Consider the following 14,556-nt stretch of genomic DNA (forward strand, 5'->3'; position numbering starts at 1 on the left):
GCTTCATGGTGAGAGCACCGACGGAGGCCAGCGCTTCTGGCTGCTTATACCTTGCCGTGTCGCTGCTTCTGTGACACAGCAGCACTGTGGGAAAAGTTCTGCCTACAGAGACGATCACCATGAAGCGAGAGCCATCAAAAACACGAGCAGGCCGCAGACTTTCAAAGTCTGCATTTTCCAGACCGGTTTTCAGGTAAAGCCCGGGCTATGTTTCCACAGCTGACGCTGCAGACGGCTGCCCCTCGGAAGCGAGACACAGACAGTGAATGTAGAAGATCTCTATTTAAAGGAAGAAGTGTGTTTTGGGGATAGAAAAGCAAATCCTGGGGTAGACAGGAAGCGTATCAGTACGTAGTTCTGGGCACTGTCTGGTCTGGCTGGATGTTTACACTCCAAGCACTTGCACGTTACTTAGTTGTACAGTGCACCTAAGCTGGATGACTTATGGATTGTCTGCTACATGGATTTAACTCTCTTATTAAAAGAGTTTGTCAGAGCAGGAAAAAGAATCAGAAAAACAGGGAGGTTTTCCTCTATTTCCTTTCAATTTTCAGTAAAACTTTTGAGAAGAATCGTTTTTACTCCACAAAAACTTCCCCCTTTCCTCGAGACTGTCAAGCCCCTCTCATCCACCTCCTGGTCTCAGTCATCGAGGATGGGCAGGAAAAAGTGCCAGGAAAGCCCCGTGGTCTCCCGGACACAGGTATGGAGCAGCAGGCAGGCCCCGCGCCCGAGGGGCCGCAAAGGCGAAGCAGGAGAAGGGAATCATCACGAAAAGGCAGAGAGCAGATTAAAAAGCAAACCCCAAAGCAAAATCCAAGACACAGGTCCAGGCCCCTGCGACCATTCCCAGTTAGTTCATACCCGTCCTCAACCCTGAAGGCTAGGCGTGAGTGGTGGCTCCGGCACAGCCCGAGGAGCGTCTGTGCGCCCCGACTGCAGGGGAGTTGGGTCACCTCAATCCCCAATTCCTCCTCAGAGCCTTCCCCAAAGCTGACCTGGAAAGCTGGGGGTAGGAGCACGGGAGAAAGAAATCCAGTCTGGAAGCCCAAAGGTCCCAGCCCTCCCCTGACTCTGCTGCTCTCTAGCCCTGAAGACTTGGGCACCTTTTTCTTTAGAAACGTGAAGTGACAACGTGCCATTGCCTGAGTGACAATGTCAGCACACAGCACTGTTTGCCCACTAAAAGCAAATGTGTAAGTGACTGGGTGAGGCTCCCAAAGTGAACTGCTCAGTCAGTTCGGCAGGGCCTGTCCAGAGCAAGGGGCGTTTCCGCCACACCCATTCTGGATCCAGCAGGGCCACCCACTCTGCGTTTAGCCACTGGACACAGGAAAAAGATAGGCTCGCCCCAGAAGAGTTCAGTGCTGTAGGCCAGACAGAGACAGCAGAGTGCCGGGATGGAAGGACATACACAGGAGACTGACGCAGGCTGGGGCGGGACGCTTCCTGCAAGAGAGAGTGCTTACACGGAGATTAGAAGCGTGAGTAGGATAAGCGGGTGGTAAACACCGTTCTGGGGTTGTTTGCATGAGTCCTTAAATTGATGGTCACACGGCAGGGTATAGCAGGCCCATCAGTCTCTCTGCAGGTTTACCTACTCCCCGGGCTTGACAGCCCATTAGCCATAACCATCTCGCTGCTGTCTGCAGACCGGCCACAGAACTGTCTTATAACAGGCCAAGAGCAGCGTTGGGAGCCCTGGGAAGGAGGGAGGAGTGCGCTTCCCCTTCCCGTACCCATCTGGAGAAGTTTTTGTCATTTGCTATAATACATTCCGTGTCTTTTTTCAAAGGCTGCAAAATCTTTATCTCCTCCTTGGAACACGAGATTTTTAAAGGTCAATTTTTCTCTTGTCTCTTATCACGAGAAGCATGGTTCAGAGATAGTCGGAAGGGTAACCAAATTCTATGGTTTCACAGACACTCTGCATTCCTGCAGTGGGAGGTAGGGACAGGGGGAGGACGGAAGGCTTTGTTCTCAGTCTTCCTGAAACTTCTCCTTCGAGGGTGCGTCCATCAATTGTCACCACACATTGCCGCCACGACTGCCCACCATGGGGCCAAGAGCAGCCGACGAGATGATTATACCTTGAAGCCGCTTCAAGATCCTTTATCAAAAGAGGGCTGGCTGTTTAAATTCCAGTGGAGCTTTTATTCTGGCATCTTCTTCTTTAAACACACGTTCCATCTATTCCTAGCGCTCCCACCGGCTCACTGTGTGGCTTGGGGTGAAACACGTGAGCTTCCCGAGAGGCAGCCCCTCTGCATGCCAGTGTCTGCTGCAAGTTTGTTGCAAGTGTTCTTTAAGTCATGGCCATTATTTTCCTTCATGTATATTTGGATTTTTTCTTTCTAGCAAAAAGGATGCTACAGTTTGGAAAGCAGAATTTTAATAAAGAAAATGAACAAGGTAAAAAATTCACTACTGTATGGAGAAAAATATTATAACCTTAAGTGAAAAAAAGTAAGCATATGGAATCTTATAGACAGCATTACTCCAATTTTAAAAATATATATGCAAATACCTTAATTATAACAAATCATACTCCTCTGTTTGCAGGCACATAAGGATCAGGAGAGAGAACTGAAATTTGCCAGTGACAGAAACAAGTCTCAAGAGAAGCTGAGAGACACTGGTCACACAGTCAGCAAGCAGGAAAGTTCAGATCTGAGTCTAGACGTTGTACTTCTGACCTTTGTACTACGTTCTTTCATAGGTAATTTAAACACCGAATCGCCACAGCAACCCTGCCAAGTATTCATTGTTATTCTCGCTTTACAGTGACAGCAGATGTGGGGCACGGTTTCACCATCTTTGAAATGGGTATGACAGGAATGTCCGCATGGCAGGGTCTGGCGCGTGACAGCTCCCAGGGCTTTGGCACTGGATGTGGAGATGGCAACAGTTATGGCAAGTGGGGCACACAGAGTCACACCACTTGTGTCTCACATGGCAGGTGAGGCGGTGGGCAGCTTAGCTGAGATCAGGGGCTGCAGAAGTGCCCAAGTCACACATAAGACCTCTTGGCTATTTTAAAATCTAGACAACAGCCACACATGAAAAACACAAACAAACCAATAAAGCTACTCCCAGTTCAGCCATACTGCGTAACTTCTGTCCCACATTTTAAAAACACTGCAACAGCATTCTTCAGGAAGCTTGGCATTCAAGTTTAATTTGAAAAGGGCTTCTTTCAGTCCAGCAAACTGGGTAAAGGGGGACACGAATGTCCTCAGGTCGTTTGAAAGGCGGTGGTGGCACACGGTGGAACCATGTGCTGAGGTTTGGGCAGAGGAAGGCTGCTCTGGGGGTGGGGCTGGACCAGCAGGCTCTGGAAGATCTGCACGGGCCAGCTAAGCCCCCGACATGCCAAGAGGAAACAATGGGTAAGGAAGACCCAGCTCCTTGGTGTCTGTGAGTAGATGCTCAGCTGCTCTGCAGACTGCAATGCCATCCGGGTTATTATTACGCTGTGGAAGGCTCTGCAGCGCTGCTGTCTGGTTGGAGAAAGGGCTTGCAGCGTGCCCAGTAAGAGCAAATGCTCACCAGGAGGAGGTGCAGTACTCAAGGTGCGCAAGACCCTGTGCCAGGGCTCATCTTAGGGTCGAATGCGGGCTGAACCACTGTGCCTACCGAGAGTGCGACTTCACAGCTCTCTGGGCGCTAGTGTCCCTGTCTGCAGCCGGGAGGGAGCAGGAAGAAGGAGCCGGGCAGGTTTCTCCAATGGCCCATGGAGTCCTGTTATTTAACTATGCCCATTCCTTTTCCACGCCCCCAACTCGTTCCAACCAACCACTCAGCGTGGTGGTACCACTGCTTCCTTCCACCCTGACTTACTCATCTGCGATTATGCTGCATCCTGGTCACGACTGAAACAAAGGCTCTTAGTTCATTCTGCTTCCACTGCATGTAGTCATGTGGATGACACTTCCTTCCAAGTGCCTGTGAGCTTCCGGTGGAGCGACTGGGCCATCTCAAGGATCTCTACATGCCGTCCTGGAGGAGCACAGTGCCTCGCTGACAGCAGGGGCCCCTCGCGTGTGCCGGCCTGAACTGACACGGCCCAGGGTCGTGCTCTGCACAGAGCCTGCCCGAGCTCTCCCTCTGCTCCGGCCGGATGTGCTTAGGGAAATCCCGGCAGGGATATGGAAGCTGGTGGAGATGGGCCTTCCCCCTCGGTCCTATGGTTACTTCTTCTGCAAGCAGGAACCTTAGTACTTCGGTTTGTGCCCGCCCCGCCATGGCTAGAAAGCCAGTGAACTGAGAGGGTCTTGCAGTGAGGAGCTGCCTCAGTTCCCAGTTGAGGAATGCCAGTGGACAGCTGTCCTGCCCAGGTGGCCATGTCTGCAATTGTGGTGGCCCACGGCAAGGCCCCCGGGAGGTGACATTGATGGAATGGGAGCCCTTCTATCACAACTCCCCTGTCTTGTAATTACCAGCGGTGTCTCTCTCCCCGTAGATAATGAACTTTGCAAGGGCAGGAACCCTGTTCTATTTATTTCTGAAGCCTTTGTGACCAGGACAGTGCCCAATGTGGTGCATACTATCAGTTATTTGTCAAGCAAGCGAGTCAACTCATATCAGTGTTCGTATAGCTTTGCTAAAAATACGTACAAGCTCATTTTGGTCCATAACATACTCAAAAAACACAAGAGATACATTCTCGCACAGCTGGGGATTTTCTGATTGTTCATTTGCACTTTCTGCTGGCTCATCTCTCAGAGCAGCCGGAGGAGGCTCTGTTCCCCAGGGACTGGATCAATTCCATTTCCTATGACAAGTTCTTCTTTCCACAAGCAGTGAGGCTTTGGGCTACTGTATGCTCGGCCTCCCATAAACACTAGTGCTTTCTAACACCCGCAGAGTTGGCGCTGAGGTGTGGCCCAGAGGTTACACTGATACTGCATTTTATGGGCAGCATGAAAGAACCTGCCTCGAAACCTGTCTCTGCATGTGTGGGGAGGGAGTGTGCTTTTCCTCCATATTTCCCAAAGATGCTCAGTTCTTGTGCTACCCAGATGTTCAGCAGCTGTTTGAGGCTTTGGCCAAGATCCTGGCTGCTTGAGAAGGGAATGGCTTCTCTCCTTCTCTTCTACGCCATGCCTGTTCCTGCCTGTCACCGAAACAGTGCCCACACAGGCTAAGGGAAGGGGCCGCTGAGGAAACCACGCAGGTAACGAGGGCTAACATCTCTGTCCTATGAGGCACAGACAAAATTGCTCTTTATCTGGCCCACAGAGAGGGATCTGGAGCCCTTCCTCGCTTCACCCCATCTTCCCTTGTGAGGATCTTTTAGAACAGAAAACCCACTGCTTTGCAGGAAACTTCTTCCTAGTCAAGTGTCACCTTTCCAGGAAAGTTCTCTGACTGCCACAGCAAGCAGCATGTGACCCTTGCATAAGCACTTACTACAGGCTGTGAACACTCAACCCTGGGGTTTCTCCCACATATGGGCTCCCAGAGTGCAGGCATAGGATTCGAGCATCTCTAGGCCTGGCATAATGCCTAGTCCCATAATAGAAGCTCTGGATACTATGCAGCACAGGGATTAATGAACCCCCAAATTTCAGACTGATTAAGAGACATTTTAACACTGCAATCGCAGAGGGGGACCGTGCCTCAGCTGTCCCTGCTGTTACCAAGGCCCCTAAGCACCTGTCCACAGCTGCCCCCTGGACCTGGGCTTTCTGCACTGGGTCCGGCTGCTGTGGCCAGCTGGCCTGAGGCAGTACGTGGGAGGACTGCAGCAGAGTGGCTTGCACAGAGACCAGGGCTCTAGATTGGCCCTTGCCAGGCTGCCAGAGATGGCTCAATGCAAGGCTGTGCTGCCGGCCTTTTCTCATGGTGCTCTGGGATTTCTGGAACCTTCTAGGTAGAAAGTTTCCAAAGGCCGGATGCTGAGTTCTATCTTGCTGACATTCCACTTGACACAGTGTGCCAGAAACGTGCATCAACGTGTGTGGGGGAGGCCAGCTGCGGGGCCATTATGAGAAAAAGAAGGGCAAGCTGCTTTGATTTTTTTTTTAATATCTCCATCTTTTTATTCTCCTAATAACTGCCCTGAGATTGGTGAAATCAGGCATCTTCCAGGTGGGAAAGTAGAACACGCTGCAGCTGTATTTATGCCAGCTTACGTAACAGAAATAAGGAGGCCCATTCTATGACTTACACAAGCTCTGGATGGTCCCTGTGGTCCAGCTGCCTCAATTCCTAAGTGTGGACAGTGGAACACAGGGACCTCATGGAGCCTGCCTGAGGACGCATGGGGAGTCCAAGCAAGGCAGAATCAGAACCCAGGTCTCTATCTACTAGACTAGCCCCTCTGTCATTCTGAACTTCTAGCACTTGAAAAAAATTCAAAGCAAAGGCAAATACATTATAAATCCACAGGAACAGAGTGTGGAGCTAAAGGTGTCCTTTGGTATGCTTGGACATACTTGTGACCACAATTAGAAGAGAAGGGACCTTACCCAAGGTAGCTGAACTTCCACCTGTGGAGAAGCATCCAGTGTCCCCACCACGAGTGCTTCTGGGACACAGAACGGTCTCTTCTTATTCACCTGCAACAAGGGGGACCCATACCTTTCCCAGGCAACTCATTCCACTGTGGAATTATGTGAAAACTCTTATTCATACCAGCTACTAGACGTCACTGAACTTTATTAACATTATGTAATTCAAATGGATACAAAAGGAACTAGTGTGCACTGCCACCCTCAGCCTTACACACATACTTGTGTGTGCCCTGTAGGGCCCTAACAGGACGGCTGGTGCTGACAGCTGCTGGCTCACAACCGCTCACCCTGCACTCTGGGCCTGCCGTCCTTGGAGCTGCCTACCTCCGTCATTGTCTTTGCTGTCTCCACAGGCGGTTTCCATCGCAGTGTCACAGCCAGCTCCTCTCCAGCCCAGGTGGCAGACGCACTGCCACCCATTCAGGTCCAATGTGCACTTGCCGTTACCGTTGCACAACCCAGGGCAGCCCTCTGCAAGACAAAGGTTCCACGTCAGGGTCCGGCTGCTTGGCGACCGCCGTCACACACACACTCATGCTGCGTCTGCCCTCATGCGGAGTGCTCGCACCTGTCAGCACACTGATGCCACAGCCCCAGGAGGTGCAGAGGACAATGGACTCGGGGGACAGGACTGGCCACGGGTGCTGTCAGATGGGGCAGGGGCTGGCATGGAGCCCTGCTGAGTGCACCCACAGCAGTGACCTTCACCAGCGATCACGCTGCTGGAGATGCGGTCAGGATGAGGCCGCTAGACTGACCCTGGAGTGTCTTCCTGGTCTCTCTCCCCGTCACGCACCTGTACTCCCGCTTTCCCAGTGGCTGCCTGTCTGGAACAAAGCAAACATCTTCCTGCCTACTTCTCCTGTCCATCAGCGCTTCTACCCCTTGCTCTAAAGGATTTTGCCTGTTTCAACTTTTGCTGCTAGGTCAATTTTATTGACCTCAGGGCTTTTCTTGATTTTGTTGCAATTTCTCCCTGGGCTGTCTTCTCTTCGAGGGAGAGCATGTGGGTCTTTTCCTTGCCAACGTATTTATACATTGTGCTCTGGAGAGGGCTCTGCACCTGGAGGAGCACCAAGGACTGCTGAGAGACAGGCTCACGTGCCGTCTGTGCACGCAGGTGCAGCTCTGGGCAGGCTGCTCTGCTTTTCCCTCTGCCTGCCGGAGCTCACCACGCACTTCCCTGGTCAGGAGCTGGAGGCACAGAGTGAGTGAGACCCAGTTCTTGCATCTGAGGAGCGAGTAGCTTACCAAAGACACACATCTGTGCAAGCCAGAAACTCACCACTAAGGCACAGGAAGAAGGCACGTGGGAACCTACCACAGCGGTGCCCCGCTGAGAGGCTGCGATGACCTAGGCCAGCAAAGCCAGGCATAGCTGGACTCCGCCTTGGTTCTGCATGGGCCCTGCGGTGAGGTGGAGGTTTCTACGCCTACCGACATAGGTTTATGGGTTTTAGGTCATCTTTTCGAACCGCTCTGCTTGTGGCTCAGAAGTCTGCCTGACAGTATGCCAGTTTCACAGGTCATCTCAGTTTCACTTTGCTGTCTGGTTTTCATTCAAGTCCTCATTTGAACAGCTCTGGCCACTCCCTTCTCCAGACGGTCATCAGAGGACAGCTGTCCCCTCTCGCTGCCCTTGCCCAGTCTCAGGGAAAGGTAAGGACCTGAGAGCACTCTCAGTTAGAAAACCCAGCGTGTTTTAGTATTCTAAGCAGCAAACAGCTGAATATGATCGCAAACTGAGCTTTCTGCCACAAAATAAGGGGAAATTGGCCCATCACTGTCACATAGGGCAACACATGTACAAATGGCTGTGAGCATCAGACCGGCCCAAGGCATGCGCCCTGAGCGCACAGGCCAGCAGACTTCAGTGTTCTAGCACTTGGGCAGGGTCACTCCAACAGAAAAGAACACGTTCACTTCTAGCTGAGGTGGTCACACAGCAATCAGGGAACACGTCTGGCCACTGTGTTTTCCATTCAAAGGAAGGACCAGCTTTGAGCAGACAGTCCAAGCCAGGAGGGGTGCTGTGGAGGCTCAGGAGGAAGTACAGAAGGGGTGGCCTTTGCACAGTGAGAGTTACTGGGAAGTGGGAAAGCCACCAGCACGGCCACCTCTAATAAAGCTGGGCCCCAGGCATAATACTGTGACCCACAGGTGACTACAGACACTGACTTGGCAGCCAGCATAGACCCCACCAATAGACCTCACTTCAACTTTTATGCATCTGGCTGGGGACAGCTTTCAACTAGGTCCTATTTATACCTGGAATGAGTTCTGGAGGCATTTTTAAGAACGTTAGTTGACCGCTCTGTTTTCCTTTAAGCCCTACAAGACTAAAATAATATTTTCTCTTAAGAGCCCAAGCTTGGGAGCCATATCCACAGCTCGCCTAGCACTCAGGGGCTGAGTGGTACAGGCCCAATGCCACAATTCATCAGGCCCCAGCCTTTCACGGCACGGGGCTCTGAGAGGCTAAAAGAGATGAGGGATGAGGGGTGCACAAAGCCCGCCATGCAGCTAGTGTACAGCGCCTGAGTGTTCCACCTTCTACTGGGGGCAGAGGGCATGTGACACTCCAAGCTGTCACCTTACCCCGAGTAGGCCAGGCAGGTGCTAAGCTGCTGAGCTATATCCCTGGCCCTCTTACTCTGATTTAGGGCTCACAGAACAGCAAACTAGGTGAACTAAGGCACTGAGGGAACTGACTCTATCAGGGTCGGCCACCTTGTTCTGGGAAGGCCCAGCTAGCCAGGGTTTAGGCTGGTGGCTACAGGAATCTGATGTGGCTTCCAACTCTGCTCCTGCAGCTTAGGCGCAGCCACACATGCTGCAGATGCATAAACACTGTCCTATTTCAATGTAATTTTATTTACAAAAATAGGTGATGGGCTTGATTTGGTCTGTGGGCTGTAATCTGACAATTTTTCACGATAGTGATGACAATGACAGCTGTCATATTCTCACGGTCCAGCATGGACTGGCTATGGTGTGAGGAACTTTGCACTGAATTATGTCTAAAATAAGTTTAAAAAAATTAAGACCCTGCTCCAATTTCACATCATTTAATGTTTTTTAAAAATACAAGTGACATGTAGTAGTGGGGACTTCGGAATTGGATAAGCCTCAATTTTAACTCCAGTGCCACCATTTAGTTCCTACTGATGTGACCGGCACGCTAACTCTAGGCTTATGTAACTATACATACAGCTGTTGAGAGGACTGAGTGAAATCACATATGCCCACAATTTAGCGAACTGGGGATCCCAAGTAGGCAGCTACTGTTAGATCTGTTGTAACTTTGTACAGTTTCATTAAGAAATTCACAAACCAGAGAACAATCCTTTGTGCAATTCTGTCAATGTTTGGGTCAGAAGCTAGGGTGCTCATAAGGAGAGGAGGCAACCTCATGGCCTGGTCCTGGGGTGCAGGGCCACAGGCACCTGAGGGAGGGGCGGGCCCCAAGTCCCAGGTGGGGTCCCCATGCATGCTGCCGGCATACCGTCCCTCAGACAGCAGCTGCGCTGAGCGTAATGGAGAGATCAACTCTGCAGCTAACAGAATGTCTGACTCCCTCCTTGGAATGTGAAGCCCAGACGGGCGAGCTGGGGGAAGGCACTCAGCGTGTACTAGCTGAAACGGATCAACAGATGAGCAGAACCAGGTTCTCACGCCTGCTGCCTGAACTGCAGGGGTTGGGGAAGGTTCCTTTCCTTCTTTTGGCCTCGGTTGCCCACTCGTGAGAGTTTGGATGGGATTGCGTACTGTGTCCCTTCGGCACAGCTCGCCTAGGAGAGGCTCAGAACAGCAGGTTCAGTGACTGTCCTTCGACTCCAGGAGGAGATGAGCGGTGCTCCAGTCAAGCTTTTTCTGTTCTGCTTACCTGTAAGCTACTTTGTCCTAGAGAGGTTTAGGTTGGATCTTAGCCTCTCAATGCTTACAGTGAACTTCGTGAAATGCTAATTCTAAGAGATCCTCAAAGCAACAAACCAAACACCCTAAAACCCTTCCATGGTAAATAAGTTGGGAAAACACTGCAGCCCATACTCTTGCCCTAGAAAGTCAGATCTAATGTCAATATATTTATTAACGAAATCTGCTTATTTGCTTATCAGAGCATTTTCCAATCTGACTGTGGAAGCCCTCCCACTCTGCCGACCCTAGAAGGTTCTATTCCATGACACTGCTACGGCTGCTCTTGCCTCTCGCAGTGGTGGTGAAGCTGCGGCCCGAGGGCTGCGCTGGGCTGCCTCTGACCACTGGAGGCTCTAGACTCTGCCATCATGGCCTGGTGCTTGCGCTCTGCGCTGCTCAAGGCTTCCTGGGAGGCATCTGCTCCCAGGAAGGACGCTGCACCACGGAGCAGCAGGGACGCTTTAGCTAGTGCCCTTTTCTTCAAACGGACCAGGTTACACCTGTCAGAGGGACCTCAGGGGACCTGGGCGTGGGATGAGGTTTGTCCCCGCCCAGCAGTTTGCTCTGGAATAATCAGACCCCCATGAGGCAGCCAGAGGAAGCCTCCTCGGGGTGACCTGCTGACTTTCTGAGAGCAACGTGCCCACCCTTCCCCACGGTGGAAGCTCATTAATTCCACAAGCCCTGACGCTCATCAATAATTCAGACCCAAGTGACATTAACAATCCCTTCTGGAAGGGCTTGCACCAGGCATTGGCTGGAGCCAAAATAATGTAGTTTTAAGGTTTAGAGAAGGGCTAAGCTTTTCAAAAGAAGCGGCGCCCTTTAAATGACAAGGGACTGCTTTATCTTCAGGTCTGCCTAAGCCTGTGAAGAAGCCCCTTGCAGCTAGCATCAGGTGTGGCCGGACGAAGCTCAGGCTCCTTGAAGGAATGAGTTCTCAGTTAAGTAGCAAGAGGCCATTGTTGTACATCTGTCGTGTAGCAGATGCCTCTTTTTAGGTCTTCCTTTCTGTCTCGCAGAACTTGTTAATCGCTGTGTTCATTTCTCTACACAAAGCTGCCATCTTTTCTTACTGAGATGACTGCTGTCACTTCCTAATTGGCCTTTTTGTCCTCAAACTCCCCATCAGCTTTTCTTTCACAATAAGGCCAGATATTCTTCCAAATCACAAATCTATGCCACTGGCTTCTAAAATCTTTCACTGGCTCTGTTAAACCTATGTTGAATTTCGCAGTCTGAAAGCCTCTTGCTAACCTGGTAGTGGCCTCCTTCCTGATAGCCCCTGGATTTCCTCTATCATCTTCATCATTAAACGTGGTTAAAATTATTTCAGTGTCTTTCCTGTTAAACCGCAGCACTCTAAGAGCAGGGGCCATTTCTACTGCATCACACCCACATTTCCTGGCACTTAAGGGGTTCCATATACTTGTGTGAATATTTATTTTCTTTGTCTATACTAATACAAGTGGAAAGAGAGAATGAAAGCTGGCGTTTCTTTGGACAAGCTCTCTAACAGGTCCCAGGCTTGCATGGTGCAGAGCTCTGAGTTCTTTTTTAGAATTAGCACCCTAATCCACACCATCAGTCAGAGAAGGCCTTGGTTAAGACTTGGATTTAGCCAAGAAACATCTGCCTTTCAAAGCAAATTATAATTTGTGACCTAATCCAACTACATTTTTCATGTTCTCTGAACTAAAGAACAGAATATTTATGTAGAAAAAGATGTAGACTACTTCCTGGTAAGGGTGCCAATCTGGAAGATGCAATTTGAAGGAAAAATATATTGGAAGTTATGGGATATTCTTGGTGACATATGGTGATGCAAGTTAGAACACTGGGACAGGTGCGATGGCTCTGGCCTGTGACCCCAGCCACTAGGGAGGCTGAGGTAGGCCAGTTACAATGTTGAGGCCAGCCTGAGCAACTTAGTGGGACCCTATCACTCACAAACAAACAAACAAACAAACAACTCAAAAAAGAAAGAATGTTGGAAACGAACTGGCTGGGAACCCAGAGCCCTGGCTCAGCCATTTCCTGGAAATGAGACCCACGACCAGCTGGTCAACTTTCGTTTCCTTTTTACATCACATTTGTTTCATTCATACGATTCACTTAAAACTCAAGGATATAATAAGCCTTCATGCTCTCAGAAAAAATATGTTATTGAATTTAGTCCATCCTGAAGATTCCTGATGATACAGTGTGAAATACTTTTTTAAGAAAAGGCTCTGAGGTAATACTCTTTCCTGCTTAAGTGAGGGCTAGTTTGTGAAATGCCAGGAACCTGCTTCCCAGCCCCCGACAGGTCCTAGCAACTCCACTCCTGTATTTGCCAAGCTGTCCCAGCAGAGAAGAATGTAGTCAGAATCGTTCCCTAAAAACTTCTCCGTAAGTTTTTCAACACCAGTTGGTTTCTCTTATTACAATCCAATTCAGCCTTTTCCATTCCAATTTCAGAAATTAATTTAACAAATAAATTCTTTTTTCCAAAGTAAGGGAAAGAACAAGAACATGGTGATAAACTAGTTCGATTCAAATTCTGGAGTATCATTCCTGCTGGCCCTTCACTGTCCTTGCTTTACACAGTCCCCATGCTACGCCCAGGAGGTCGGTCCTGGTGTGAAGTAGACTGAAGTGACGTGACTCGCTGACCAGGTGTGGGGCTGGCTCCGGCTTGGGGGTGTGGATGCAGAGTTGTGTCTCTAACGAGCCAGCAAGTGCTCTGCATCACACGCAGTGTTAGGCTTGGGAATGGGGAAACAGTGTGACACGATACTTCTCAGGGAAGTGAGAGTCCTTCAGAGCATGTGTCTCGTCCTTCTGAGCGTCCATCAGCAATGAGTCCTGTTTGGAAACTGGCTCTCACCTAAGTCATGCCAATGTTTGAAATGTCATGAATTAATTGGCCTTAAGTACTCTTCATAGATAAAACTTACCAAAACCAGGCTTTCTCTGAAAAGGAAAACAACATACAAGCAGACCATCCATGCCCAGGCCGGAGCCCGTTCCCCTGGCCTGCAAAGCCTGCCCACTGTGCCTAGCACCCTGGGGGGCTCTGTGCGTGGCTGCCGGGTGACACAACAGCGATGGATTGAACATTACTCTCCTTGAGATTCCTCAGCTTGCTCTTGGGTCTCTGACTCTCTCGGGTCGCCCAGCCTGGTACCCAGGGTCTTACTTCTGATGGACCAAGGGCCACAGGAGTATGCAGGGTGACATGAGATGGCGTGGAAAGGGTGGAGGGTGTGTGCAGGCAGCGAAGGACAAGAGCACAATGGTGATGCACCAACAGACCTGAGTGACAGAATGACACTCCAGGTGTATCAACCACCTTGCGACCAAAAATCCCACCCGAGTTGGGCGGCGAGTTGTGTGACAAGGCTGTGGCTGGGGCAGCATCTAGACACCGTCATGCTATATGGGGCTTGTCCACATTTTCACAGATACATTTCTTCTGCTTTGTTCATACACAGACACACACAAAGACAACCGCAAAATAGAGGAAGGAAGACCATACCTTTAACTACCCTATCCAGATAGTGAGCTTGGGAGATAAAAGACAGGACATTTAAGGTCTGAGCACGCAAGCGCAGCACAGTACTGCCGGCCACATTACCATGCCAGGTGCTACGGAGGCACAGAGAGCTGTGCCCCACGTCGGGCCAGGCTTTGCCGTGAGGGAACAACGAAACAAGGACAAGATGATGCAGGAGAGGAGGAAGGAGAGCAAGCAGAGTCTCCAAGAAGGGCCACAGGAACGTCAACCATTCTGGGATCCAGGGATTGGGGATGTGATCAGATAAACAAGACGACAGATGGGTAAAGGAGAGGACGGAGGCTGGGGAGCTGCCTAAGTGGCCACGTGCCTGCTCTGCCTGTCAGGGTCATCCGGCTTTGTGGAGATCTATGCCCTGTCCCCGTGCTCCCCCCAGTAGCAGCCCGCCTCCCGCCAGGGGAAGCAGCTGCCCTGCGAGCAACTGTCCGGGCAGAGGCAGCCCCAGAGTTTGGAACGCAGAACTACACAAAATGCGGATGTCTCCACTGTGCCCCCGGCAAGAGGGCTGAGCCTTTGGGCAAATACACCATGGCTCGCCTGCTGGCCATTCTCGAATCTTTC

At 50.7% G+C, this 14,556-nt stretch overlaps 1 protein-coding gene across 6 annotated transcripts in view; it reads right to left on the minus strand.

Annotated features, from left to right (window-relative positions):
- The window catches only part of Tenm4 (teneurin transmembrane protein 4), a 707,062-nt gene that overhangs the window by 92,136 nt on the left and 600,370 nt on the right, over positions 1 to 14,556 (minus strand). For all 6 annotated transcript variants that reach the window (XM_023716613.1, XM_023716612.1, XM_023716611.1 and 3 more), the window contains one exon: positions 6,843 to 6,989. In XM_023716613.1, coding sequence (XP_023572381.1) covers positions 6,843 to 6,989 — 147 coding nt within the window. The remainder of the gene's footprint in view (positions 1 to 6,842; positions 6,990 to 14,556) is intronic.

This window comes from Octodon degus, unplaced genomic scaffold (assembly GCF_000260255.1).
Source record: "Octodon degus isolate 3935 unplaced genomic scaffold, OctDeg1.0 scaffold00049, whole genome shotgun sequence".
In the NCBI taxonomy this organism is placed as follows: domain Eukaryota; kingdom Metazoa; phylum Chordata; class Mammalia; order Rodentia; family Octodontidae; genus Octodon; species Octodon degus.